The sequence below is a fragment of the Lepidochelys kempii genome, chromosome 1 (assembly GCF_965140265.1).
Source record: "Lepidochelys kempii isolate rLepKem1 chromosome 1, rLepKem1.hap2, whole genome shotgun sequence".
Lineage (NCBI taxonomy): Eukaryota > Metazoa > Chordata > Testudines > Cheloniidae > Lepidochelys > Lepidochelys kempii.
In genome coordinates this window covers 277,732,503-277,759,743 of record NC_133256.1, presented here as the reverse complement: position 1 = coordinate 277,759,743, position 27,241 = coordinate 277,732,503, and the positions used below count along the sequence as shown (strand labels likewise).

General features: G+C 39.6%; 1 protein-coding gene across 5 annotated transcripts in view; it reads left to right on the top strand.

The window, feature by feature from the left end:
* Positions 1-27,241, top strand: part of ACSS3 (acyl-CoA synthetase short chain family member 3) — a 138,410-nt gene that overhangs the window by 61,911 nt on the left and 49,258 nt on the right. For all 5 annotated transcript variants that reach the window (XR_012156729.1, XM_073327638.1, XM_073327637.1 and 2 more), the window contains one exon: positions 5,142-5,245. Coding sequence is in view for 4 of the 5 variants with exons in the window: in XM_073327638.1 (XP_073183739.1) it covers positions 5,142-5,245 (104 nt within the window). In the remaining variant the exon portion in view is untranslated. The remainder of the gene's footprint in view (positions 1-5,141; positions 5,246-27,241) is intronic.

Sequence of the window (27,241 nt, the reverse complement as noted above, 5' to 3'; positions counted from 1 at the left end):
GCTAATGCTGCAGAGAAAGGAATACTATTATGAATCATCTCAACCTCCTTTCTCTCTTGGGTTGTTATCATTGACAATAATGGAAGGGTTGCCATACACAAGACATTTTGTCCTGTGTGTTACAATGAAACTCACTGAACGATGACTAATAAAGAATTATAATGCCAAACAAACTTAGTGCTCATTAATTTATATAATTATTTCTCAATTTTTTGTAAGGGAATGTCTATGAAAATAGTACACTGTTTGACACAAAACCATATTCTTCAAACGTGAAGCATAATGTTCATGTGACTTCATTATTTGATTATAATACTCTACATCAGAGGATCATGCATGATGAACATCACACACTCTCTTGCTCACTCCCTCAAAAAAAAACAATCAGCCAAAATTTTTTCAGGAGAAATGGAGAACTCTGAATACACGTTCACCAAATTAGTAAAAGATAAACAAACTTTCAAATATTTTATGTATTTGTGATGTTTATGGGCCCAGTCCTGCACACATGTATGTGTGTAATTTTATTCACACAAATATCCTCTTGAGGTCAATGTGGCTACTCATGTAAGTACAGTTATGTATCTCTCATTGGACCCAAGTTCAAAGTTTTCTGTTGCTCCTCAAAAAGGGTTGCTTATTATTTAGTATTTTTTCCTGGACATGGATGAAATGGATAGTGGTGGATTATTCTTCTTTCAATTACCATGCTTTTATATTGAGATCTTTTTCTTATTGACTCCGTCCTCCTAAGTGTCTGTGGGCAGGTACTGGGTATAAAAACAGGCATATGAAAAGTGGTGTGTAAATTATTCGGAAATGAGAAATGTATGTGATATAACAGTGGGACTACTCATGTGAGTAAAGTTACTGTGTAAGAGTTTGCATAAGACCTGTAATCTGCTAGTATGTTCTGAGTTCTAGATCCTAAATAATATTTTTGTGTTGTAGGGGCCTACTTAAAAAGCACTTCAGTTCACCTTCAAGACCTTACCATACCAAAGGGGGAGTGAAATGCATTTGTAGTGCTTCATGACAACTTGTGACAAAGCATATGATAAAAGATGATGTTAAAAGATTTTGTGGGTTTAATACGTGGTTATAGAGCACTATTTAATTTAATAATAATAATAATAATTAATAATACAAATGCAAATTGCACCTATTGCTGCTGCCAAAAGATGCCTCTGTTTCTGCTGCAGTTTGCTAGAGAACATCCCTCCAGATGAATAGAATTCTAACACATGCTATGATGCCAAGTATATACAGCATCAATTGAGTGTTTAATGTGCATGCAGCATATTGTTCAGCAAAGAGGTGGCTATAATAAGTGTGCTACCTTTATTGTACTATTTGGAAATCTAAATGATTTGTAAACTCTTAGAGTATGAAATCTTCAACAGGGTTTCAAATGCTATATATATCGTCTCTGTTGTTGTTTGCCTCTGAAATTTACAGGTTGCTTTTCGGGCAATCTCTCTCTTTCTCTCTCTCTCTCCCCTATGTCTCTCAGAATTTACAAATTTTGAAAGTATTATTTTTATTTCATATATGACTTAGAATATTTGCTTTAAGATTATTCATGTACGTTGGTTGTACTTCTGGGAAAGGGGTTAGCTTCAGTAGTTGCTAGAAATCCCATTTTCAAATGACGGTTCAGTTAAGGTTAGAAAACTATTGAAAATCAACCTTAAAATGGAACACTGTTTACAGCTTTAACTAGAGAGAGACTACTGGTCTTGCCATAAAACATCTTAATTTCTGTGTAATTTGTTTTATTGTCTGATACTTTTTTCTGCTCCTTTTCGGTATCTTCCCATCATTTCTTGACTCCTTTTCCTGTTTACACAGGGTCAGAGGTGCCCACGTTTCTTTGCCATTCCTTGCAGTCCATGGTACAGGTTTGTAAGCTTGGCGGTCCAGGCCTTTTCTCTTCAGGCTTCTCTTGACAGGGTCTTTCCATCATATCCTGTCTTCCTTTCTTGCTGTTCACTTCCTCCCATTTTTTCTTTGCTTGTCGTCATTCTCCCATTCTTATCATATGTCCAGCTCACCTCAAACGAGCCAGCCTGTCTGTCACTGAGTGTCCCAAGTTAATCTTCCTCCTGCTTTCTTCCCTGTACACTCTGTCTACCCTCTGCATGCTAGCTATTCACCTCAGTATATTATTGTCTACTACGTATATCTCCTTTTCTTCCATCTCTGTAAGACCCACCATTTCCAAACCATACAGCAGGTGGGACAAACATGCAGCATACACTTTGGTTTCAGTTAGTTACTTAGTTGCCCATCCCACAGTACTTCTGTCACCGTTTTCACAGCCGCCCATGCACATTAGTTTCTTGTTTTCACTTCTCCAGTTCTCTCTCCGAAGGCACTAAATGTACTTCCCAAGTACACAAATTCTTTCTTCTGATTGTTTTTCTCCTGGAATGTCAACCACTCTGTCAACCACTCAGTGAACTGCTCTGCTTCCACCTTCCCTACTTGCATAACTTCAGTGTTCTTTGTGTTTGCCTTCAAATACAGATGCCCACTCTCTAATACCATATTCACCAATTCCTCTTTGGCCTGGGCTACACAGGGGTGGGTGGGGGGGGGCTTTTGAACTAAGATACGCAACTTCAGCTATGCTATTTGCATAGCTGAAGTCGAAGTATCTCAGTTCGACTTACCTGGCCATCCTCATAGCGGCGAGTCGACCGTGGCGGTTCCCCCGTCGACTCCGCTTACTCCTCCTGCTGAGGTGGGAATCAGGCGTCGATTCAGGAATCGATTTATCATGTTTAGATGAGACGCGATAAATCGATCTCCGATAGAGCGATCACTACCTGCCGATGTGGCGGGTAGTGAATTAATGCCCTTAGCTATCAGCCAAAAGGGACAGCGCACGTTAGTTTTCTCTGTGGCTCTGCAGTCTTGCTGCTTCTACTAATGAACTTCATAACTGGAAGAGAAGTGGACTCAGCACACTGCTTTGTCTCCCACATCACCTCAGAACTCTCTGAAATTCCATGTATAGTTACCACCTTAGCTCATGATCCTTGGTACAGCTCCTTTGTCATCTCCGCTTCTTGAAGTCCCTTTCCTATCCGTCTCAATATTCCAAACACCAGCTCCCAAGGAACCAAGACATATATGCTTTTCTCAGGATTAGTCAGTACTGCATAGCAATTAAATCCTCCATTTATCATTCTTTCAGATTTCAGTCTCATGGCAGATATTGTGTTTATAGTACTCCTTCCCTTCCTAACACCATGTTGCTCCGTTTCTATAGTTTCCTATATCTTGCATCTCAGACTTTGCTTCCAGAATTCTCTCAAGGGCTTTGAGAAGCTGACTTAACAGGATGATGCCCCAGTAGGTGTTTGGATAATTTGTATCATCCTTATCCTTTCAGAGAGGCACAATCAATCCCATTCTTCAGTCATCTGGTATCCTACCTTGGTCTAATAAATCACATACCTGTGAAACCATGTTAGTCCAGTATCTCCAGTGACCTTGATCATATCAACAATTTTTATGTTCACCAATTGCTTTACCAATCTTTCTCTTATTCAGTGCTGCTTCTGCCTCCTCTGTAGAGATAAGTATCTTTTGAGACTTCCCCATAATTGTTGGTGCTTAAGTGATAAGCAAAAGCTGCAAATGGAACAGCCTATGAAAATATGTTTTCCATACCTCTACCATCTCCGTAGAGTTGCTCACCACACAATTCCTATTCTTCTCACATAAAGAATTCTTCATATCTCATGCTTCATTGTTTCTCTATTTGGCCAGCCGCAAAACCAATTTCCTGCCACCATCTTCCTTCAGCTTTCAGTATCATTCCTCTTCTGCCTCCATTCTTACCTCAACTGCCTTTTTAGCCTCAATTTTTGCTTGCATTTTTTATTCTCATGATCACTAGCTGCTTCCTCAAACTCTGAATTATTCATTCTTTCTTTTTAACTTCTCTTTTACATCAGACTTCTACCACCAGCTTGTTCTCTCTGAAAGCACCCCATCTTACCACTCGTTCTGCCACATGTTACCTCTGCTGCTTTGATGAAACATTCTTTAAAATTCCTTCATTCTCCCTCCACTGACTTCATTGTTCGTGGCAAAGTATGAAAGCCTTCCTTCCCCCCTCCCCCCATAAAAGTGGAGGAAAAGTGAACTTTCTCTCCCCTCCTCCCCATATCTCTATTTATATAACCACCAATGCAATTGCTTCCTCAGCATCATCTTTTTTTCCTGGTTTCTCAGGCTGCAATTCTTTTAGCTGTTAATACTTTGTTGTTCTGCCACATAATCTCTCAGTATAACCTTTTTTGTCTTGCACCATTTTCATATGTTCTTTTCTTATCAAAATATAGTCTACCCGGGGCATGCTTTTTCCACTGTAGCATGTCATCAGGTGGGATTCTCTTTTTTGAACCATGTATTCGCCACTGAGAACCCATTAAACAAACAGTGCTCAACCCATTTCTTTCCTTCTGCCTTTCTTTTACCAAAGCTAGGTTTACCCACCACTCGTCTGCTGGGCACCCTTCACCTGCATGGCAGTTTTAGTCACCACTAACAAGGAGTTACTCTCAACCATGACCACTAACTCTGCCAGATCATTTCTAAAGCTCTCCGTCTCTTGCATAGTTCTACCTTGTTTAGTAGCATATGCTGACCTAACACACACAGGCCTACTCTCTATCTTCAACATTCTACCATCCATCGGTCTCCTCTTCTTTCTACCCTTATGAAAACCTCAGCAATGTCTGGGCTCACAATGAGAGCTCCTTTCTGGTAGATTGTATTCGTTTTGTAGGTATTGACACTGTACACACTATACTGTACCTGTTTTTAAATGTAATACATTTTTATATTTGTTTACTCTTCTTGAATTGTTGAGCTAGTCTTGGTGTCCCAAGGCCATCACATTTTAAAAAGGAGGCTATTTTAAAATATTGTATTAAGAAGTATACATTAATATCCATAGGTATGCAATTTCCATTCAGTAGGCTGGAACAGAGACACACTTTCCATCCTTCAACATCTTGGACATAGAACACACGTTTCTAAAGTTTATAGAGAAATATATTCCTTTTCTGTTTTACCTTTCCTTATCAAGCATTAACATCTAAAATTTTTACCATTTTATTTAGGTTCCGAACATTATTTGTAGCTGGTGAACGCTGTGATGTGGAGACATTAGAATGGTCCAAAAAAGTCTTCAAGGTCCCAGTGTTGGATCACTGGTGGCAAACTGGTGAGCACTTTGCAATATTGTTTGAAATTCTCCCTCTCACCAAGCTTTACAGACTTGATTCCTGTTTTCTGCAAAGCAATCACTACAGGTGGATTCTTCCATCCATGTGACTTCCTATTTATGTTTGCTTGGGGACGGAAAGCAGTATGTGTTTAGCAAACTGTGTGTTTAAAATAATGTGGGAAACACAATATAGTGTTTTCTGATACCTGCATTTAAAAGATTTAACATCATTATTATCATCACTATATTTCCATCTGTAACGATATTATATATGTACATGTGTTATCACCTCACACAAATCTTGATCTATTAGAGAAGCTTTTAGATTTATTTTATACACTCTTCAGTGTATTTTATGTATGAAAAAATATGGCACACAATAGGCTCCTCAGTTTTTGGTTATGTTCCATTTGGACTTGATCCAGCACCCATTAAATGACTACCATTGACTTCAGTGGGAGCTGGATCGAGCCCTTAGATCACACTGGGAGAATCAAAAGCACCAGTGTGTGTGTAACTGTGTGTCACAAATTCTGGTGACAGACAGCTTGCTTCTGGCAGTTAGACTGAACAGCTCTTTACCATAACTCTGAATGATGTGGGTGTCTCAGTTTTTTTATCTCTCTCTCTCTCTCTCTCTATATATATATATACTGTGTGTGTGTGTGTGTGTGTGTGTATATAATGTGTATGTATGTAAAATTGTGACGGGTCAGGCCAGATGGCTACAGGAAAGTGATAGAAGGCAGATATATTAGCTCCAGGTTAAGTAACAGGGAAGGTTCCAGAACAATCCGGAACTTTCTGGAAACAATTAAGGCAGACAGGCTGATTAGAACACCTGCAGCCAATCAAGAAGCTGCTAGAATCAATTAAGAGAGGCAGGCTAATCAGGGTACCTGGGTTTAAAAAGGAGCTAACTTCAATTTGTGGTGTGCGTGTGAGGATCTGGGAGCAAGAGGCACTAGGTGCTGAGAGTGAGAAGGCGTACTGCTGGGAGAACTGAGGAGTGCAAGCATTATCAGACACCAGGAGGAAGGTCCTATGGTGAGGATAAAGAAGGCGTTGGGAGGAGGCCATGGGGAAGTAGCCCGGGGAGTTGTTGCTGTTGCACAGCTGTTCCAGGAGGCACTCTAGACAGCTGCATTCCACAGGGCCCTGGGCTAGAACCCAGAGTAGAGGGTGGACCCAGCCCCGGTTCCCCCCAAACCTCCCAACTCCTGATCAGACACAGGAGGAGTTGACCTGGACTGTGGATTCACTAAAAGGGCCAAACAGGGCTGCTGTGAATCTCTGAGGCGAGCAAATCTGGCAATAAGCGCAAGACCCACCAAGGTAGAGGAGGAACTTATATCAGAATGGGCTTCATGTGTTACATAAACTAATCACATTGGAGAAGCCTTATGCTTGGGGTTTTTTTTTTTGGATCTCTTTGTGCCAAGAATATTCCTTTCAGTTTCTGTGCATCATTGTTTGATTATAGAATTTCATAGATCTTTGTATGAGGCAGAATGTCTTTTGCCTGCTCTATGATGGGTGGCATATGGAATGGACATGAGGCAGAAAAATGTGGTTTAAGGATACAATTGCCTGGAATAGAGGAGCTTCCATAGTTCTGATCTGATCTGATTTACCATATGCACTAAAATCAGTCTAGTAGGCTTAAAGTGCGGCTTATCTTTATAGACATTTCAGCACTTATGTGAGATATTCGTAAGATAGTGGTGTTGCCTGTTACTTAATCCTTGTGTCTATTAGTTGATAAAAATAAAAGTGTTACAACATGGAGAGAGAACTTGTTTTTTCCTCCTGTGCAACTTTAGTAATACTGAAGGATAGATTCATAAATAATATAATCCATTTTCACTTCTGATAGGTTTGAATATAACTTGCGCTGTTCGGTGCAGCTCGTGCACCCAGGCTTAACGAAAAGGCTCCCTGATGTCTGAGAACAAACATATGTCAATCCTAGGAAGAGACTGTGTTTCATATGTTTTTTTTTTTTTTTTAATGTAGAGAAATCTTGTGATGATCCTATGTTGTCTGTTTTCACTTTGAGGAACATTTTATTAAGTGGATTTCCATTGTTGTGAAAGATTATTGATTCATATACTAAATAAGTCTTCAGTGCATTAAATTGTACCTACCCTGTAGAGATCCATTCAATTACATCTGAAAATTTTGAGCTTTGGAGCAAGACAGTTCATGCTAGATAAAGCTGGATGACTGCTGTAATTTAAGCAGGTGTTAAGACAGTTCTTTTGGTCCTGTGAATCAAAGTACATTTTATAAAAGTATTACAGAGGTACAGAATTTAATAGTTATGAATTACTGACAATCTGGCATAGAGTGAGAGGAAATCTCTCAGAGGCATGTCCCCAGCCAATTAGGGCGTCACAAGTCGATACCAAAGCCTTGCTCTCTACCTGCAAACCAACATGCAGATCAGAGCAGAGTCACAGAGTCACAGATTCAAAGGCCAGAAGGAACCATTGTGATCATCTAGTCTGATTTCCTGTATGACACAGGCCAGGGAACTTCCCCAAAATAATTCCGAGTGCATACCTTTTAGAAAAATACGTCCAATCTTGATTTTAAAATGCAGTGATGGAGAATCTACTATAACCCTTAGTAAATTCATCCAATGATTAATTACTAACTATTAAAAATGTACGGCTTTTATTTCCAGTCTGAATTTGTCTAGTTTTAGCTTCCAGCCGTTGGATTGCAATTGTACCTTTCTAATGAAGAGCCCATTATCAAATATTTGTCCCCCATGTAGGTACTTATAGACTATAATCAAGTTACCTCTCAACCTTCTCTTTGTTAACTAAATAGATTGAGGTCTTTGAGTCTGTTACTATAAGCTGTGTGTTTCTAATCCTTTAATCGTTGTTGTGGCTCTTTTCTGAACCCTCTCCAATTTATTAACATCCTTCTTGAATTGTGGGCACCAAACTGGACACTGTATTCCAGCATCAGTCACACCAGTGCAAAATAGAGAGGTAAAATTACTTCTCTACTCCTACTCAATATTCCCCTGTTTACATGTGCCAGGGTCACATTAGTTCTTTTGACCACATTATCACTCTAGGAGCTCATATTCAACTAATTATCCACCAAGATTCTCACATTTTTTTCCAGTGTCACTACTTCCCAGGATAGAATACCCAATCCTGTAAGTATGGTGTGCTCACAGCTGTCACATTCTGCACTAACTTTAGTTTCCCAGATGATTTAAGGTGAAGTTCCATGTACAGCACATTGCTGTAGTATAATGTAGTTAAAGTGACAACGTGATACCATAATAGCAAGGCCGCATCTGAAAGAACTAGTTATGCCTTCCGGGCCAGATGCAGATGAAAAAATGTTGTCCTGACTACCACCGCTGTGTGATCATCTAACAGCACTTGGGGTTACATCAGTACCCATAGACTGCAAACTTGAGTAATAAATGATAGAGAAACACACTCTCAATTGTATGGCCAGCTATAATTCTTGCCAGTGATGACCATCTGAAAGCTCTTTAGAAGATAGGAATGAAGCCTGTGAACCCTAATGGAAGGAAATAGGGCAAGTCAACAGTGCTTCATGGCCAATGATATTTACGAGAGCCGATAGATCTGACATATGTATCAGAGGGGTAGCCGTGTTAGTCTGTATCCACAAAAACAACAAGGAATCTGGTGGCACCTTAAAGACAAACAGATTTATTTGAGCATGAGCTTTCGTGGGTCGAAGTGTTTTTTGACCCAAGAAAGCTTATGCCCAGTTAAATCTGTTAGTCTTCAGTATCAATATGGACACTTGATCTTTATCAGCAGAATATCTAGCAAGGCACCCAGAATACTCCACAGTCTGTACCCAGATGGACAGGGGTCAGGAAGATTTTTGTATGTCAAAATGTTCTGAGAATTGTTTTGCAATAGTAACCTTAACCAAAAATGGAAAATTGCAATCTTGGGAAAAATCTGGCTATTATCATCAGCATCAAGTGATGGCCTCACAACAACTTCCTTTACAGAAATCAGCAACCTGTCCCACCTAGGTCATTGGCAGTCTCCAACAGCTGGGGATGCTGTTCTTCCCGGCTTGCCTTGCTCAGAAAAGAAGCACTTGGTTGCAAAGCGTGGATTGTAGCACAAAATATTCCTAACGTCTCTAGAGTAGTAGCTGTGTTAGTCTGTATCCGCAAAAAGACTCTAGTATCTCAGGGAGCATCATTGTCCTAAACTTAGCCAGAAAAGTCTTAATGGCTCTGCATCTGCTGAAGTGGATATTTCAGGCCAATCAATTTTCTCTTCAAAGTAACATGCAATTTCCTCGCAATGGGAGGTACTCACTTCAGTTGGAATAACCAAAGCTGTCCATTACTTGAAACAACTCTGCTGATCAGGAGTAAGCCAATGCTAAAAAATAAACGCCTGTTTGCCTCATGCACAGCCACTGCAAAAAGGCTCTAAAATTGTTGGAGTGCTATTGGTCAGATCAAGCCTACTTCTGTCATTTGGTACTCTAGACATCTTTTCCTCTCACTTTATTTGTGTCTGCTCACCTGTAAACCATGATGACCTATTAGAATGGAGCCAGGGAAGATGATATCTAGGGGTAGGGTCATTTAATCAATAATACATTTTTTGTTTTAATTTCTTTTATAGAAAGTCTTATGACAAAATATATACATGTTTTATAAACACAAACATTAAATATATAGTTTGCATATCTTAGAAGACATGATTGTATGTGTTTGGAGTAGGGGAGGTTTGAGAGACCTGCCTATGGATGGGAGTAGTGCATCTGAACATTGTGTTCATCTGTGTATAGAGAAGGGATAATTTTGTTTTGGTTTTATTAGTGCAGGTGCTTGGTTTTTGCATATTTATAGAAAAATAATACTTTGCATTTAAATAGCACTTTTCATCTTCAAAATGGTTGTTCAAACGTGAGCTAATTAATTCTCATAACACGCCTGTGAGGTAGGTAAAGTGTTATCCCACTTTCACAGATGTGGAAATTGAGGAAGAGAGATGACTTGTCCCAAGCCACACAGCAAGTCATTACAGATTCATGGTTAGAACTCTAAGTTCCTGTGCTCAAAGAAAAAAGTTTCCTGTCATGCTTACATATGGTTTTGCTCTGTTTGTGTGAGTGAGTGATGGGTAATAGAAAAATATGTTTAGGGCCAGCCATTGTGTGCGCGCATTGGTGTTTTAAGGGAATATAATTTGCCTCTGCCAGGTTTTTCTAGTTAAGCATTCCAAATAAATATCATGTGAGGTACTTTGACAAAAGTATCCTAAATCTTTTAAAATTCAGGGATTATACTTGGTGTGTCCAGTTTTCCAAGGAGGTCCCCATTTTCTTTAGTATGGATACATGAGGAAATATTGAGAATGGATTACTCCCATTAGAACTGGAACTTGGACTTTAGTAGAGAAATACTATTGTCACCCCATCACCTCTTCATTGCTGTAATTGAAGAGGTGATGGTTGTGAAAGTTTGCATTAGAGAGCTTCCTCTGCGTTTAGCTGTTCAATGCTTGTAGAACAAAGATATGAAGTGAAATTGTCCAATAATTTTTTCTGTCTTCAAAAAAAGGTTAACAAATAAGATTTCCTTCACTTTCTATTAAGTGTAAGAAGTAAGGCTCATTTGCCTTGTAGATACAAGACCAGGAGATATCTGACTGAGGAGATATATGAGCCCCTATCTTTGAAAAGTCATGGAAGAGGGGAGACATTCCAGAAGACTGGAAAAGGGCATATATAGTGCCCATCTATAAAAAGGGAAATAAGGACAATCCGGGGAATTACAGACCAGTCGGCTTAACTTCTGTACCCGGAAAGACAATGGAGCAAATAATTAAGCAATCAGTTTGCAAACACCTCAAAGATAATAAGGTGATAAATAAGTCAGCATGGCTTTGTCAAGAACAAGTCATGTCAAACCAACCTGATAGCTTTCTCTGACAGTGTAACAAGTCTTGTGGATGGGGGAAAGCGGTAGATGTGGTATATCTTGACTTTAGTAAGGCTTTTAATACTGTCTTGCATGACCTTCTCATAAACGAAATAGGGAAATACAACCTAGATGGAGCTACTATAAGGTGGGTGCATAACTGGTTGGAAAATCGTTCCCAGAGAGTAGTTATCAGTGGTTCACCGTCATGCTGGAAGGGCATAATGAATGGGGTCTTGCAGGGATCGGTTCTGGGTCCAGTTCTGTTCAATATCTTCATCAATAATTTAGATAATGGCATAGAGTACACTTATAACGTTTGTGGATGATACCAAGCTAGGAGGGGTTGCAAGTGGTTTGAAAGATAGGATTAAAATTCAAAATGTTCTGGACAAACTGGAGAAATGGTCTGAAGTAAATAGGATGAAATTCAATAAGTACTCCACTTAGGAAGGAACAACCAGTTGCGTGCACACAAAATCGGAAATGACTGGCTAGTAAGGAGTACTGCGGAAAGGGATTTGGGGGTCATAGTGGATCAAATATGAGTCAACAGTGTAATGCTGTTGCAAAAAAAGCAAACATCATTCTGGGATGTATTAGCAGGAGTATTGTAAGCAAGACACGAGAAGTAATTCTTCTGCTCTACTCCATGCTGATTAGGCCTCAGCTGGAGTATTGTTTCCAGTTCTGGGCACCATATTTCAGGAAAGATGTGGACAAATCGGAGAAAGTCCAGAGAAGGGCAACAAAAATGATTAAAGGTCTCGAAAACATGACCTATGAGGGAAGATTGAAAAAATTGGGTTTGTTTAGTCTGGAGAAGAGAAGACTGAGAGGGGACATAAGTTTTCAAGTACATAAATGGTGGCTGCAAGAAGGAGGGAGAAAAAATGTTGTTCTTAACTTCTGAGGATAGGACAAGAAGCCATGGGTTTAAATTGCAGCAAGGGCGGTTTAGGTTGGACATTAGGAAAAAAATCCTCACTGTCAGAGTGGTTAAGCACTGGAATAAATTGCCCAGGGAGGTTTTGGAATTTCCATCATTATGGATTTTTAAGAGCAGGTTGGACAAACGCCTGTCAGGGATGGTCTAGATAATACGTAGTCCTGCCTTGAGTGCAGGGGACTGGACTAGATGACCTCTCGAGGTCCCTTCCAGTTCTGTGATACAGTCTCTTAAAGAAATCTCTCTAACTACAAATGTGATGTCTGCTCTGGGGTGTCTGCAACTTAGTTACTTTGAAAGTCACTTAGTCATACTTTGAAAGAGAATTGTACAAATCCTTTAACTGAGCTTTTGTGGAAATAAGCTGCCATAAATGGAGTATGTAAAAGCAGCTTGAGCATTAGGTATCAAGATAGATACCATGGTGTTTGGCACAGTATGGCTGCTCAAAAGGTGGCTGTTTGTATAACATAATCAGGGTCTTGAGTACTCTGTAACATGAGACCAAATTCACTGTCAGCAACCCGATAAATGCCATGGCAAAATTTAATTTACTCTGTCACCATGAAACATTCTTCATTCCCCTCCCTGTCTTCTCTCAAACACAGATAACTATTATTATAATTACTATTGTTGTTTATTATTTGTATTGTGGTAGTACCTAGGATCCCTAGTTGTAGACCAGGACCCCATTGTCCTAGGCACGGTATAAATATATAACAAAGAGACTGTCCCAAAGAGCTTGGCAATCTGAGCTATCGTTCATAGCTGACAGTACTCATTGATACAAAAATTGTTACTGAGTGTTTTTGGCTCTGATAATTTGAGAGGATACGTTTTTATTATGTTCTCCATTGTGGCTGTCAATTAATTGCAGTTAACTCACACGACTAACTCAAAAAATTAATTGCGATTAATCGCAGTTTGCACTGTTAAACCATAGAATACCAATTGAATTTATTAAATATTTTGGATGTTTTTCTGCATTTTCAAATATATTGATTACAACACAGAATACAAGGTGTACAATGCTCTCTTTATATTATTTTTGATTACAAATATTTGCACTGAAAAATGATAAACAAAAGAAATCGTATTTTTCAATTCACCTCATACAAGTACTGTAGTGCAATCTCTTTATTATGAAAGTGCAATTTACAAATGTAGATTTTTTTGTTGTTACATAACTGCACTCAAAAACAAAAGTGTAAAACTTTAGAGCCTACAAATCCACTCAGTCCAACTTCTTGTTCAGCCAATCGCTAAGACAAACAAGTTTGTTTATATTTATGGGAGATAAATGCTGCCCACTTCTTATTTACAATGTCACCAGAAAGTGAGAACAGGTGTTGGCATGGCACTTTTGTAGCTGACATTGCAAGGTATTTACGTGCCAGATATGCTAAACATTCGTATGGCCCGTCATGCTTCAGCCACCATTCCAGAGGACATGCTTCCAGGCTGATGATGCTCGTTTAAAAAAAAATTATGAATTAAATTTATGGCTGAACTCCTTGGGAGAGAATTGTATGTCCCTTGCTCTGTTTTACCTACATTCTGCCATATATTTCATGTTACAGCGGTCTTGGATGATGATCCAGCACATATTGTTCATTTTAAGAACAAGAGCACTTACTCCCTTTCTTTTTGCGAATACAAACTAACACAGCTGCTACTCTGAAACCTGTCATTTTAAGAACACTTTCACTGCAGATTTGACAAAACACAAAGAAGGTACTAATGTGAGATAAAGATACCTACAGCACTCGACCCAAGGTTTAAGAATCAGAAGTGCCTTCCAAAATCTGAGAGGGGCGCGGTGTGGAGCATGCTTTCAGAAGTCTTTAAAAGAGTAACACTCCGATGTGGTGGCATCTGACTCAGTTGATGAAAATGAACATGCGTCAGTCTGCACTGCTTTGGATAGTTATTGAGCAGAATCTGTCATCCGCATGGATGCATGTCCTTTGGAGTGGTGGTTGAAACATGAAGGGACATATGAATCTTTAGCGCATGTAAATATCTTGAGACACCGGCTACAACAGTGCCATGCAAACGCCTGTTCATACTTTCAGGTGACCTTGTAAACAAGAAGCGGGCAGTATTATCTCCTGAAAATGTAAACAAACTTGTTTGAGTGATTGGCTGAACAATAAGTAGGACTGAGTGGACTTGTAGGCTCCAAAGTTTTACATTGTTTTGTTTTTTAATGCAGTTTTTTTTGTACTGTGATGGGGCAGCTGCCCCACACTAGCAGAAAAGGGGTTAAAAGCAGCCATAGGGAGGCTGCGCCGGAGGCAGCCAATTAGAAAGGGTCTTAGAGGAGCAGCCAGCCATGGCCCAGCAGGCTCATATAAGAAGAGCTGCAGGGCAGAGCAGAGGGTGTCTTTCCCTGGAGCTTGAGGAGAGAGGTAGACTGGCTACCTTGCAGGCTGAGGACAGCAAGTACCCTGGACATAGCAGTGCTATAGGCTGGTGCTGCAGGCTGAGGCCCTGAGGCTAGGGTAAAGAAGGTGCTGGGGCCTTGGAGAAGTGGCCCAGGGAGATCCATGGAGGAGTCAGAGGGGATGCAGTAAGTGGCTGCTATCTATAAGGTCCCTGAGCCAGGACCCGGAATAGTGGGCGGGCCCGGGTCCCTCTCCTCACCATTCAAGAAGCGGCTAAACAGTAGACTGCGCTTGCGACTGAAGGAAGTGGCCAGACAGTGGACTGCAGTTCCCCCGGAAGAGGGGAACATGGAGTGTGGCCCGGCTGGAGGACAATGTCATGAAGAGGACGCCGCGGTCCTGGGAATGACATGGGCCCATGAACAGAGTCGCACCCTGTCACATGTACAAAATTCTGCATTTGTAAGTTCAGCTTTCATGATAAAGAGATTGCACTACAGTCCTTATGTTAGTTGAATTGAAAAATAGTATTTCTTTTGGTTTTTACAGTACAAATATTTGTAATATAAATTGAGCACTGTACACTTTGTATTCTGTGGTGTAATTGAAAACAATATATTTGAAAATGTAGAAAACATCCAGAATATTTAAATAAATGGTATTATATTGTTTAACCGTGCGATTAATCATGATTAATTTTTTTAATCACTTGACAGCCCTATTTTCCATACATACCCTATACATACTCCATAGGCTTCAACTCCCATAATGCCCATGTGACCTGTCTCAGATCCGTCTTCTCTCCATATGTGTCAGGGATGATGGCACTGGATTCCAGTTCTCTCTTTCCAACCACTGCTACCTAGATCCATTGAACAGTACAGGGAGTATGCATTGTAATCCAATTAATTCCCTCTCTTGCAGAGCAAGAGGCAGCTGACAACAGGTCCCATCAGGACAGGGAGACAAAATAATGTTGGGTTTCTGATTGCAGTAAAATTGTGAATTTCATAGAATCTTCAGAAAATGCCAAATTATGCAGTTGTGAAATTATGAAGCCTACAGGGTCCTGACTGTGATAAGTGAAGCAAGACACATGTCTCAGAGCTATTGTTTCAGTTTACAGTCTATTCATACTTTTGAGATTTTTCTCTGCAGCAAAAAAGACTTTTCTTTTTAAATTGGAAGCTGAGATTCTGCAGCAAAACTCTGGAAGAAGGGGGTGAATTCTGCAGAAAATACCATAGCAGTGAAATGCTTGGGTCACTGAACTTCATGTTTTGCAAAATCTGGACTTGTCTCCGACTTTCATATAGGGGATAGGACAGGTAAGTTACTATCTTACTTAAGAAGTTATTTTTGAAGGGGTTAGTAGTCTAACCTCATCCACTTAGAAGTACACAACATTATCTGTGGCCTCTTTACTTTAAGCAGTTTTTCATAGGGACAATAGTCATTGCCATGACCGTATCTAACTAATAGTCTGGCTAGCTGGGTATCCCATCCTCTACTGTGGCCAATCAAAATATTTCAGAGAAAGGAACACTGTAACTTTTAAAATTTTTGGTTTTTTTCCTATCTATTTATGCAAACATTGTGTCGTGACTGGGGAGCTCTTCCTGATTCCATCTGGTGACCAGTTTTTCCCCTGAGGTCTAAGGATTGATAGCCCTTGTAATTTTTATTGTATGGTAACCATTGATTTATATAATGGTAATAGTATATCTATCACCTTATTAATGAAGTCTAGCATATCCTTCACATTTTGGCTGGTGATGTGCTTTACTTAAACTGGCCACTAGGCCTGATCTTTCTGCTACCTGTAGTCATTCGGAGTCACCATCGTCTACATTCCTACTCTAATCTTGTATCCTCATGGGATATCTGAGGCTTTTCTCCGGATGCAGAAGATTCTAATCCAGACACTTAGCTGGCATCTGCTTCATTAATGTACTCAGATTTGAGGATTATTTTCCTGTAGAAAAATTTTAATTCATTTCCACATTCTGCAGTGGGCACTCAAGAATGTTTGCTTTAATTATGTTTGTTCTTTAAAACGATCATCTTAGTTGGAATAAAATTGTTACAGCTACCTAAATTTGCCCTGGGTAGCTGTTCAGTGCTACTCACTCTGATCCATCTCATCATCTTGCTGGATTTGGCTTCTATATTTTCCTCCGAGGTGATCCCATATGAATTACTTCAAATATGCATTTGACAGATGATCAGTCCTCCTCTGCATCATGGGAAGTGCTCCAGGCAGCAAAGATGGTGCAGGTTCTGTGACCGAGGGAAGGAAAGCTGTGTCTTGAAAAAGCTTCTAATCCCTTTGTTTTTATTTTTAGAAATGATAAAGGTTTGCCTATGGGTTCAGAGAGCCAGTATTAGGGTCTGCTCCAGTAAATTAAAGCACAAACAGCTTGTGCTCTCTAAATTGCACAGGTTTACTGGTTTCCTTACAGTGGTCACCTCCGCTTCTCTATAATTCTGCATTCTAATTTATTGTATCCAATTTGTCACCTATCCTGACATTCTATATCAGTTTAGCATATTTTAAGCTTTTTTGTTTTGGTCTGATTTTAGTTTCTCTGTGCTGTTTAATCTAAGTAATTTCCAGCTGTTATTCCACATGCAGTGAAGGGACCTACAGTAGTAAGAATAAAGCATTATAAATGTCCACCCCTTTTAAAATTTCCTTTATGCAGTTTTGATGGTTGGAAACAAAGGAATTGTAAAATGATCTTCAGTCATGGAGCTCATCTCTGAGCTATTTTTAGCATGCATTAGATAGGAGAATTTAGGGGCAGGAGGGGGGCGTTTGTGTAAGAAACAGTGAGTTAAGTCTAATGCAGTCTCAGCTGTGTGAGTGAAAGCGGCTGTGACAGCGCCCCCAGTTTGTATATTTGTGTGAAAATGTTACAGGTTGATGATGTCATTTTTGTTGCTTGGCAACTGTTTCCACCACCCCCCCCAGTTCATAGAACAGAGTCCTCATTAGTGTCAAGTAGACAATTTTACTGATGATTTGAGAATAGCAATTCCAGAGTTAAGCTCTGTGAATCTAGTTTATGGGAAGAGTAACCCTTTGCAAGATTTAAGGCAGCCTTGATGAAGATTTTCCTGAAGAGAGAGAGAGGGAGAGAAACAATTTATAAAATGTTAATCCCTGCTGCAGATACATTTGCCTAAATTACACAGTAATAATCTAATCATCCTCTTCCATCGTTACAGTATAACTCTGCGTAAAATGTATAAAGCTTTCTCAGAATGATTAAACAGTAAATGGTTAGCACTGAGATGTGTAATTACTTTTTATCACATCCATTTCTGTCTATTAAGTATTTCATCATGTATCAGTTATAGTATTACAACCAGAAGAGAATAAAAAAATGGGTTTCAATTAAAGCATGAAAATACATATGCATTGCATTATTTTATGCCTCTTTAAATCTTTAGTCCTAGTATCTGAAATCTTCAAACTAAGACCGAAAGCATTGCCTACTCCTTATGTCTGAATATCTCAGTAATCACTCTGCTCTTGTCTATTTAACAAATATACTATATCAACTAATACTCTGAGGCAGAGGAAAGTGGTACACTTGCAAATTCCCTCTATAAACTTCAGCTGCACTGTGACTAACTTGGAGCACTACAAGATCACTGGACTTCCATTTCAACCCTTGTCATAGGCAACCAAATTCCAGTTAAGCTAATGAGTGTTTCCCAATAAGTTCAGTTAATTGCAGCCACACTTCCGAAGTTTGCCAGGTTTGGGTGTTCTTTGAAACCCCAGAGGCGGGCAGGTGTGTGTGTATGTTGTGCACAATACAGTATATAAATATACAGAAAAAGCTGTGTTATCCGACACTTTATCAACCAGAAAGCTCTGTTAACTGGCATTTCTGATATCTCCTAATATAAATCTTCAGTCTAGTAATCAGGACTAGTATAATGCCCAGGAGGTTATGCAATTGCACATTCTGCCCTTGAGGCAAAAGACAAGAAAGCAAGCTCATATCAGGGATTTATTCAAAAAAGCAGCTTCCAGGGTGTCATTGGGCTGAATCTGTAATGACCCTATCTCCTACACCACCTTCTACATCTACAGTGATAATTGATGTTGGTAATGATGACCCTGAGGCACTACAAGATCCTGAAGTGCCTTCTGAATTATGTTCAGTATAGTTTTAGTGTTAAGTGTATTTTTAGTGATCTGGGTGTAGGCCATGCACTGCCCATAGCGATATATAGTGTCATAAGATAACCTACTGTGTAGAAAACTTTTACCTGTATACACATAAGTGTTTCAAGAAACCAACCGCTCTGCAGTGCCGTGCTACTACTGGATTGGTGAGTACCTGTTTACTATTTTATACTTTATTCATTTTATTGTATTCTAATTCTTTGAAATTTGGTATTCCATTGGTAAGTATAACTCTTAGTTAACCGGAATTTTTGATTAACTGGCACCCCCCCATTCCCCCCAACATGCTGATAACAAAGCTTTTACATTATAGTGTTTACACACTAGACTGAGAGAGTTGGGCAAAGATCTTGAATTATGTATTTTTATGATTGACTTGAATAGAACAACTATATTACCATGAGAGAGTGGTTTTTACAAATGAAACAGATGTTCATGAAAGCAGGTGTGCGGTGACTACTGAGGCGATAGGAAGAAAAAGGAGTTGTTTTCTTATGTAACTACATTTAAAAAAGAAACACAAATTCTCTGAATGGACTTGAGTTTTTATAATTTTATAAAGAAACCAGCACTGTTTCTCCAGACAAAATCATCTTTTAAATATTTTAACTGGTCTTGTGACTTCCTCTGGATTTTGTATACTTGCAAGAAGTGACAGAAGTAGTGTTATCAGAGTTACCAGTTGTTACAGAAACGCTGGTTGTGGCTCCAGAGTCCAAGATCAAGTTTATTTTTATTATGGTAGTACCAGAAAGCCATAGTCAAACTGAGGCCCCTTTGTACTACGTATTGTAAAAGCACATAATAAGGGCTTGTTTGTCTACAGCGTTTATACTGATTTAAGTATATTGGTTTAAAAGTTATTATAGTTAAATTGGTGCATCTCCGAGTGTGGGTGCAGTTATACCAATTTATAAGTGCTTGTATTGGTGTAGCTTATTTACCAAACTAAACAATGATGCTATAAATACTCTCATATTCAAATAATTGCGTACCCACTAGGGGGTTATACTGAGTTTAACTATTGGTTTAGAAACAGATATAGTTAAATCAGTACAAAAACTGTGTATAGATGAGTTCAGAAAGACAGCTTGTGTCTCAGGGAGTTTGCAATCTGAGGTTCTGATTCAGAAAAGCATCTCTGTTCAGGAAAGCACTTAAGCATGTGCTTAAGTCCGATTGACTTCAGTAAGATTTAAACACAGGGCTTATAAGTTAAGTGCTTTCCTTAATGGGACTAAATAGACTAGATGAACCAAAATTGGGAAAGAGGAAGTAATAGTATCCTCATCTTAACTAAGGCTTGAAGATCACACTGGGAATCTGTGACAGAAGGTTCCAATTTAGCACTTTAACTTCAAGGTCATCCTTACTCTTATAAAGGAAACAATGGCAGCCACCCGTATGGGTTATGTCATGTCACAATCCCTTTGTCCCATCTGTCTTATCTTTAAGTATTTTTTTAGGATGTATAAAAATACTTTATACTTTAAGCAATTTACTCTGTGACTGTACAGCAACTAGCACAAGGGGGAGGTGGAGCTGATTCTTACTAAGACCTCTGCATGCTACCATGATACAAATTAATAATGATACTACAGAGCTCTGAGTAGGAGTAGACAATGACCAGCAAATGTGGCCATAGCCAGCAGGAATATTACACACAGACTTTGTGCAGGGGACTGTACTGTACTGTGAGAGTGTATTTGTATCAAGGAATCTCTTTGGTACTGAAGACTTTCCAGTTTCTCTGTCTTTAGCCCCTGCATTGTTTGTTGTTTCTGCTCGTTCTTGTTTTGTATCTTTCCTCTTTTCCATTCTACGTTATACATCACCTTTCCTCTGCATCTTTTCTTTGTTTTATAGGTTAAAATTTCTATGTTTCAGTTTCTGAATGGCGATAATCAGGATAATCTTTGCAAATAAATCGGGTGCCTTTTAAGGTGTCACATACAGTTCATCCCAATGAAGGCAGGTCAAATTCCAGTTTCAGTTTTGCAAAAAGAAAAGGAGTACTTGTGGCACCTTAGAGACTAACCAATTTTTTTGAGCATGAGCTTTCGTGAGCTGCAGCTCACGAAAGCTCATGCTCAAAAAAATTGGTTAGTCTCTAAGGTGCCACAAGTACTCCTTTTCTTTTTGCGAATACAGACTAACATGGCTGTTACTCTAAAAGTTTCAGTTTTGTGTGGGAAAAAACTTGGAATGAGCAAAACTTCTGTTCATGAGCCTAATGCTGTGCTTCTGTAAAGGTTTTTCACTTTTCTTTGTAGACTCAAGGTAGGATAAAAAACAGTGTGGAGCCCTGGTAGAGCCTTAGCATAGAGATCTGGTGTCATGTCAACCTAAGCTACTTAAATGCCATGTGGCCACATTCTGCACTAGCTGAACCTTCCTAGGGTTCTTTAAAGGTAGTACTAGGGCAGGTACATTGCAACAGTCTGGACTGAGGTGACCAAGTTATCCTATTCCTTTGCTGGTTTATAGAGAATCATCTCCTTGAAGTGCACCTGGAAATAGATAGGAAATCAGGGCGGAGCACAAGAGTTGTGTGCTCCTCTTAGCCTAACCCACTTAAAAGCCAGTCATCCACATTGTACATAGCTGAAACTTCATGGTGCCTTTCAAACATAGTCCAAAGTAGAGTGCATTGCCATAATCCAGCCTGAAGATGACAACATTTCTGTTCTATTTCTCTGGCAAGTAGATCCATTCTGAATAATGGGCAGCATGGTGAATGCAGACTCTCCACTTGGCAAGAGTCAAATAATTCTCACTATCAAAAGTTTTCCAGGTTGTCTTCAGACAAAATCACTTCGTGTATGGCAGTCTCTCTTTCACTGACTACAGGATACCAGAGCAGAAAGGGGAAAAGGGCTATCTTTTTCTGGTTGGGTTTTAGTCTCACTGCTGGATATTCTGTGTATGTTGGAAAAACTTTGTCCTACCTTTATGATATTTCTTTTTAAAGAAATTTTAAAAAGATCACGACAAACTAATGAAAGGAGTCTCCATCAGAAAGATGATTTAAAATCAAATGAACAATCAACTTGAGTATTGCCTAAAATGTAGTATTTATGGTGACTCTTCCTATAAGGTCAGAATCTTGCTGCTTACTCTTTCTGACTTTGTAGTGGATGTAATCCTATTTTGGCAGACCATTGGCACCTAGCACCATGTTGGCACTTTGCATATCTAATAAATAAGAGGACATAAGTGGAGAAAAAAGGATATAACTAGCAGCTTTCAAAATCCTTTGATCTGTGTATACCAAATCTCATAAATAGTCTGGAATTAAATATAAAATTGCCTTTGACACAATTATCATAGTTCAAAGAAACATAAATAGAAAAGAAATTCAGAGGTAAGAATGAAAGTATGTCCTTACCTCACCTCCTTTAATAGTGTCTAATGAGTAAATTGTGTTTAATTCCAGACTGGCTTTCTGACAGGAAAAGGATCTTTCAAGGTGTTATGTTCCTCCAAATTCTTCTGTGTTTGTTTCTCTCTTGCTGCACTTAATCTTGTTGGTCTTCCTTGCGGCAACACCCTGTTCAGTATGCTAGGATGGAGTTTAGCCTTTCAGAAAATTGAATCTTTGCCAGTAAATTTTACTTCATTTGCTGACCCACTGAGCAGTGTGAGGAGGGGCAGAGGATGGGATGAAGAACTTCTCACAGTGGTAGGCACCAAACTGTAAATAACTTTTCCTAAGTGTAATTGTTCACTAGCTGTTTTCCTGGTGGTAAAGTGGCTAGTCACAGGTTAGTAAATGACCTATATGAATGTATGTCTTTGTTACTGTTTCCCTAATTTTCCCTCCCCTTTCACAACTGAAATGCCTGCAAGCTGCATGGAAACTATTTGAAAACTGCAAAAAACTCCCACTATGACTAAACAGCAGAGTAAAAGAGGTGTTTACAGGGGAGAAAGGCATCCTTTAAAAATTGGAAGCCAAACCCTACAGAGGAAAATGAAAAGAAACATAAATTCTGGCAAGTGTAAAAGCATAATAAGGCAGGTCAAAAAAGAATTTGAAGAGCAACCAACAAAACATACAAACAGCAATTTTTTTTTTAAAGTGCATCCGATGCAGGAAGCCTGCCAAACAATCAGTGGGGCCACAGTGCAGTCAAGGTGCTAAAGGAGCACTGAAGGAAGAGAAAACTGTTATGGGGAAGCTAAGGCCATGTCTACGCTAGTGAACTAACAGTGGCACAGCTGTACCAATGCAGCTGTGCTGTGTAAGGTCGCTCATGTAGCCTCTCTATGCCGATGTGAGAGCGCTCTCCTTTTCACATAATAAAACCTCCTCCATGAGCAGCGGTAGTTATGTTGGCAGGAGAAGATCTCCCACTGACATAGCGCTGTCCACCCCGGTGCTTCCATTGGTGTAACTTACGTTGTACAGGGGTGTGTTTTTTCACACTCCTGTGTGACATAAGTTGTACTGACAAAAGTGATAGCGTAGACAAGCTCTACATGAATACTTTGCATCGGTTGTCACTGCAGAGGATGTGAGGGAGATTCCCACACCTGAACCATTCTTTTAGGTGACAGGTCTGAGGAACTGTGCAAGATTGAAGTGTCAATAGAGGAGGTTAACGTAAGAATGGCCATACTGGGTCAGACCAAAGGTCTGTCTAGCCCAGTATCCTGTCCGCCAGTATGCCAGGTGCCTGAAAGGGAATGAACAGACAGGTGATCCATCTCCTGTCGCCCATTCCCAGTTTCTGGCAAACAGGGGCTAGGAAAACCATCCCTGCCAATCCTGGCTAATAGCCATTGATGGACATGTCTTTCATGAACTTACCTAGTTATTTTTTCAACCCTGTTATAGTCTTGGCCTTCACAACATCCTCTGGCAAGGAGTTCCACAGGTTGACTTTACGTTATGTGAAAAAATTGGTTTTGGAACAGATTGATAAATTAAACTGTAATAAGTCCCTAGGATCAGATGGTATTCACTTAAGAATTCTGAAGAAACTCAAATATGAAATTACAGAACTACAAACTGTGGTATGTAACCTGTCACTTAAATCAGCCTCTGTAGTAGATGACTAATAGCTAATGAGGATAGCTAATGTAACACTGATGTTTTTTTTTTTTAAAGCCTACAGAGGTGATCCTGGCAATTATATAGGCCAGTAACCCTAATTTTAGTACAAGGCAAATTGGTTGAAATTATAATAAAGAACAGAATTATCACAGACATGAACACAATATGGTGGGAAAGAGTCAGTACAGTTTTTGTAAAGGGAAATCATGCCTCCCCAATGTATTAGAATTCTTTAAGAATGTCAGCAAGCATGTGGACAAGAGCGATCCATTGGGTATAGTGTACTTTCAGAAAGCCTTTGACAAGGTCCCTCACGAAAAGCTCATAAGGAAAGTAGGCAATCATGGGATAAGAGGGAAAGTCCTCTCATGGATCAATAACTGGTTAAAAGGAAACAAAGAGTAGGAATAAAGGAACAGTGGAAAGTGGTAAATACTGAGATTGCCCAAGGATCTGTATTGGAACCTGTGCCATTCACTATATTCATCAGTTCTCTGGAAAAAGGGGTAAACTGTGAGGTAGCAACATTTGCAAATGAATCAACAGTAGTCAAGATAAGTCCAAAGCTGACTGTGAGAAGTGACAAAGATATCTCACAAAATTGTGTGAGAGGGCAAAAAAATGACAGGTGTAATTCAATGTTGATGAATACAAAAGTTATGTATATTGGAAAAAATAATCTCAGTTACACATACAAAATGATGGGGTCTACATCAGCTGCTACCACTCAAGAAAGAGATCTTGGAGTCACTGTGGATAATTCTCTGAAAACATCTCAATGTGCGGCAGCCGTCAAAAAAGCTAATAATGTGAGGTACCATTAGGAAAGGGATAGATAATAAGACTGTAACTATTGCAATATCACTATATAAATGCATGTTACGCCCACACCTTGAATACTGTGTGGAGATCTGGTTGTTCCATCTCAAAAAATATATGTTAGAATTGGAAAAGGTGCAGAGAAAGATAACAAAAATGATGAGGGGTATGAAACAGCTTCCTCATGAGGAGAGATTAAAAAGACTGGGGCTATTCATTTTAGGAAAGATATAATTAAGGGGGGAGGTTATAGGGGTGTACAATCATGAATGATGTCGAGACAGTGAATACAGACGTGTTGTTTATCCCTTAACATAACACAAGAACCAGATGTCACCCAATTAATTTAATAGCCAGCAAGTTTAAAACAAACACACAGAAAGTTCTTTACACAATATATAGGCAATCCATGAAACTAGTTGCGAGGGGATGTTGTGAAGGCCAAAAGTATAACTGGGTTCAAAAAAGTAGATAGGTTTATGGGGGTTAGATCCATCAAAGGCTATTAGCCAAAATAGTCAAGGAAAACAGCCTCATGGTCTGTCTTTTTAAACCTCTGACTTCTAGAAGCTGGGACTGGATAATAGTTGCCTTAGAATCATAGAATATCAGGGTTGGAAGGGACCTCAGGAGGTCATATAGTCCAACCCCCTGCACAAAGCAGAACCAATCCCCAACTAAATCATCCCAGCAGAGCTTTGTGAAGCCTGATCTTAAAAACCTCAAAGGAAGGAGATTCCACCATCTCCCTAGGTAACACATTCCAGTGCTTCACCACCCTCCTGGTGAAAAAGTTTTTCCTAATATCAAATCTAAACCTCCCGCACTGCAACTTGAGACCATTATTCCTTGCTCTGTCATCTGGTACCACTGAGAACAGTCTAAATCCATCCTCTTTGGAACCCCCTTTCAGGTAGTTGAAAGCAGCTACCAAATCCCCCCTCATTCTTCTCTTCTGCAGGATAAACAATCCCAGCTCCCTCAGCCTCTCCTCATAACTCATGTGTTCCAGTCCCCTAATCATTTTTGTTGCGCTTCGCCGGACTCTCTCCAATTTATCCACATCCTTCTTGAAGTGTGGGGCCCAAAACTGGACACAGTACTCCAGGTGAGGCCTCACCAATGTCGAATAGAGGGGAATGATCACATCCCTCGATCTGCTGGCAATGTCCCTACTTATACAGCCCCAAATGCCATTGGCCTTCTTGGCAACAAGGGCACACTGTTGACTCATATCCAGCTTCTCGTCCACTGTAACCCTTAGGTCCTTTTCTGCAGAACTGCTGCCTAGCCATTCGGTCCCTAGTCTGTAGCAGTGCATGGGATTCTTCCATCCTAAGTGCAGGACTCTGCACTTGTCCTTGTTGAACCGCATCAGATTTCTTTTGGCCCAATCCTCTAATCTGTCTAGGTCCCTCTGTATCCTATCCCAGCTTATCTACCTCTCCTCCCAGTTTAGTGTCATGTGCAAACTTGCTGTTGTCTTCATTCCCTTTGGCACTGGCCACTGTTGAAAGACAGGATACAGGGCTAATTGGGCCAAGATACAGGGCTGTTTGTTAGGTTCCCACTGTCTCATGTGAACCATGTATGCACATCAGGGACCAGCATTTGACTCTGTGGTAGGGTAGATACTAAAAATGTTACATTCATGGTTGTAACTATCAAGACAGTATCACAAAGTAGCTGCTACTGAAATTGCATATTTTCTGTATTAGAAATATATATTCCTTATTTAGAAGAGATGGAACACAGTTCAGTCTTTTTATATTTTTTATTGTGTAGCAAGTAAGTGCAGAAATATAAATCAATATAATAGCATGGTTCACTTTTAGTTCACATTGTTAGTTCTGTAGATAGTGCATAAAAAGCACCAAGTGGATCCTAACTTATCCTTGAAAACTTCACAAATCTCCCCTCTCTCCAAGACCTTTGAACAGGAGGACTGCAGTGACAAATTTATGTCAGTTCCTAGTGCACACTAATCATATCTGTGGATTAGGTTACTGTAATGTTCTATGCTCATTCCATTTTTTTGACAGAATCATTGCTTTGCAGCTGTAGTAATTTGCCTTGTCAAAGGCATTCCCTATTCCTGTCAACTTGTGTATAAACAGAAATTGGCTGGAGTTCACAAACTGCTGTCTACAATGATACTAATGGTAGAATTTATTAATATTTCTGTACTTGACAGTGTTGTGAGTAAGAAATATAAATTGGTTTGCTGAATTACAGACTGTCACATCCAGAACATCGCATTAAAACAGCGATAAAGTCATGTATTGGATGGTTTCATAAAACTCATAATGAGACATTCAGCCTTTTGGCGATGTCTGATTGTTACAAGTTCAAATGTGGCTTAGGTTGATAGATACCATAACAATTTTCAGTGACACAGCTACTTTGCAGCCCATGTGAACTGAGTTTAGCAGTCTCATGCCAACTTCTAGGAGTAGAATAAAGACAAAATAAGTTCTAAAATCAAGAATTTTCCAGAATCTCCATGACCAGACTCTTCCCCGCTTCCCAGTCCCAGACCTGACACTGAGTATATTCTTCCTGCAACCTAGATCAGTCCTACATGTCCTCCCTGATTTGGGAATCCAACATGGGTGT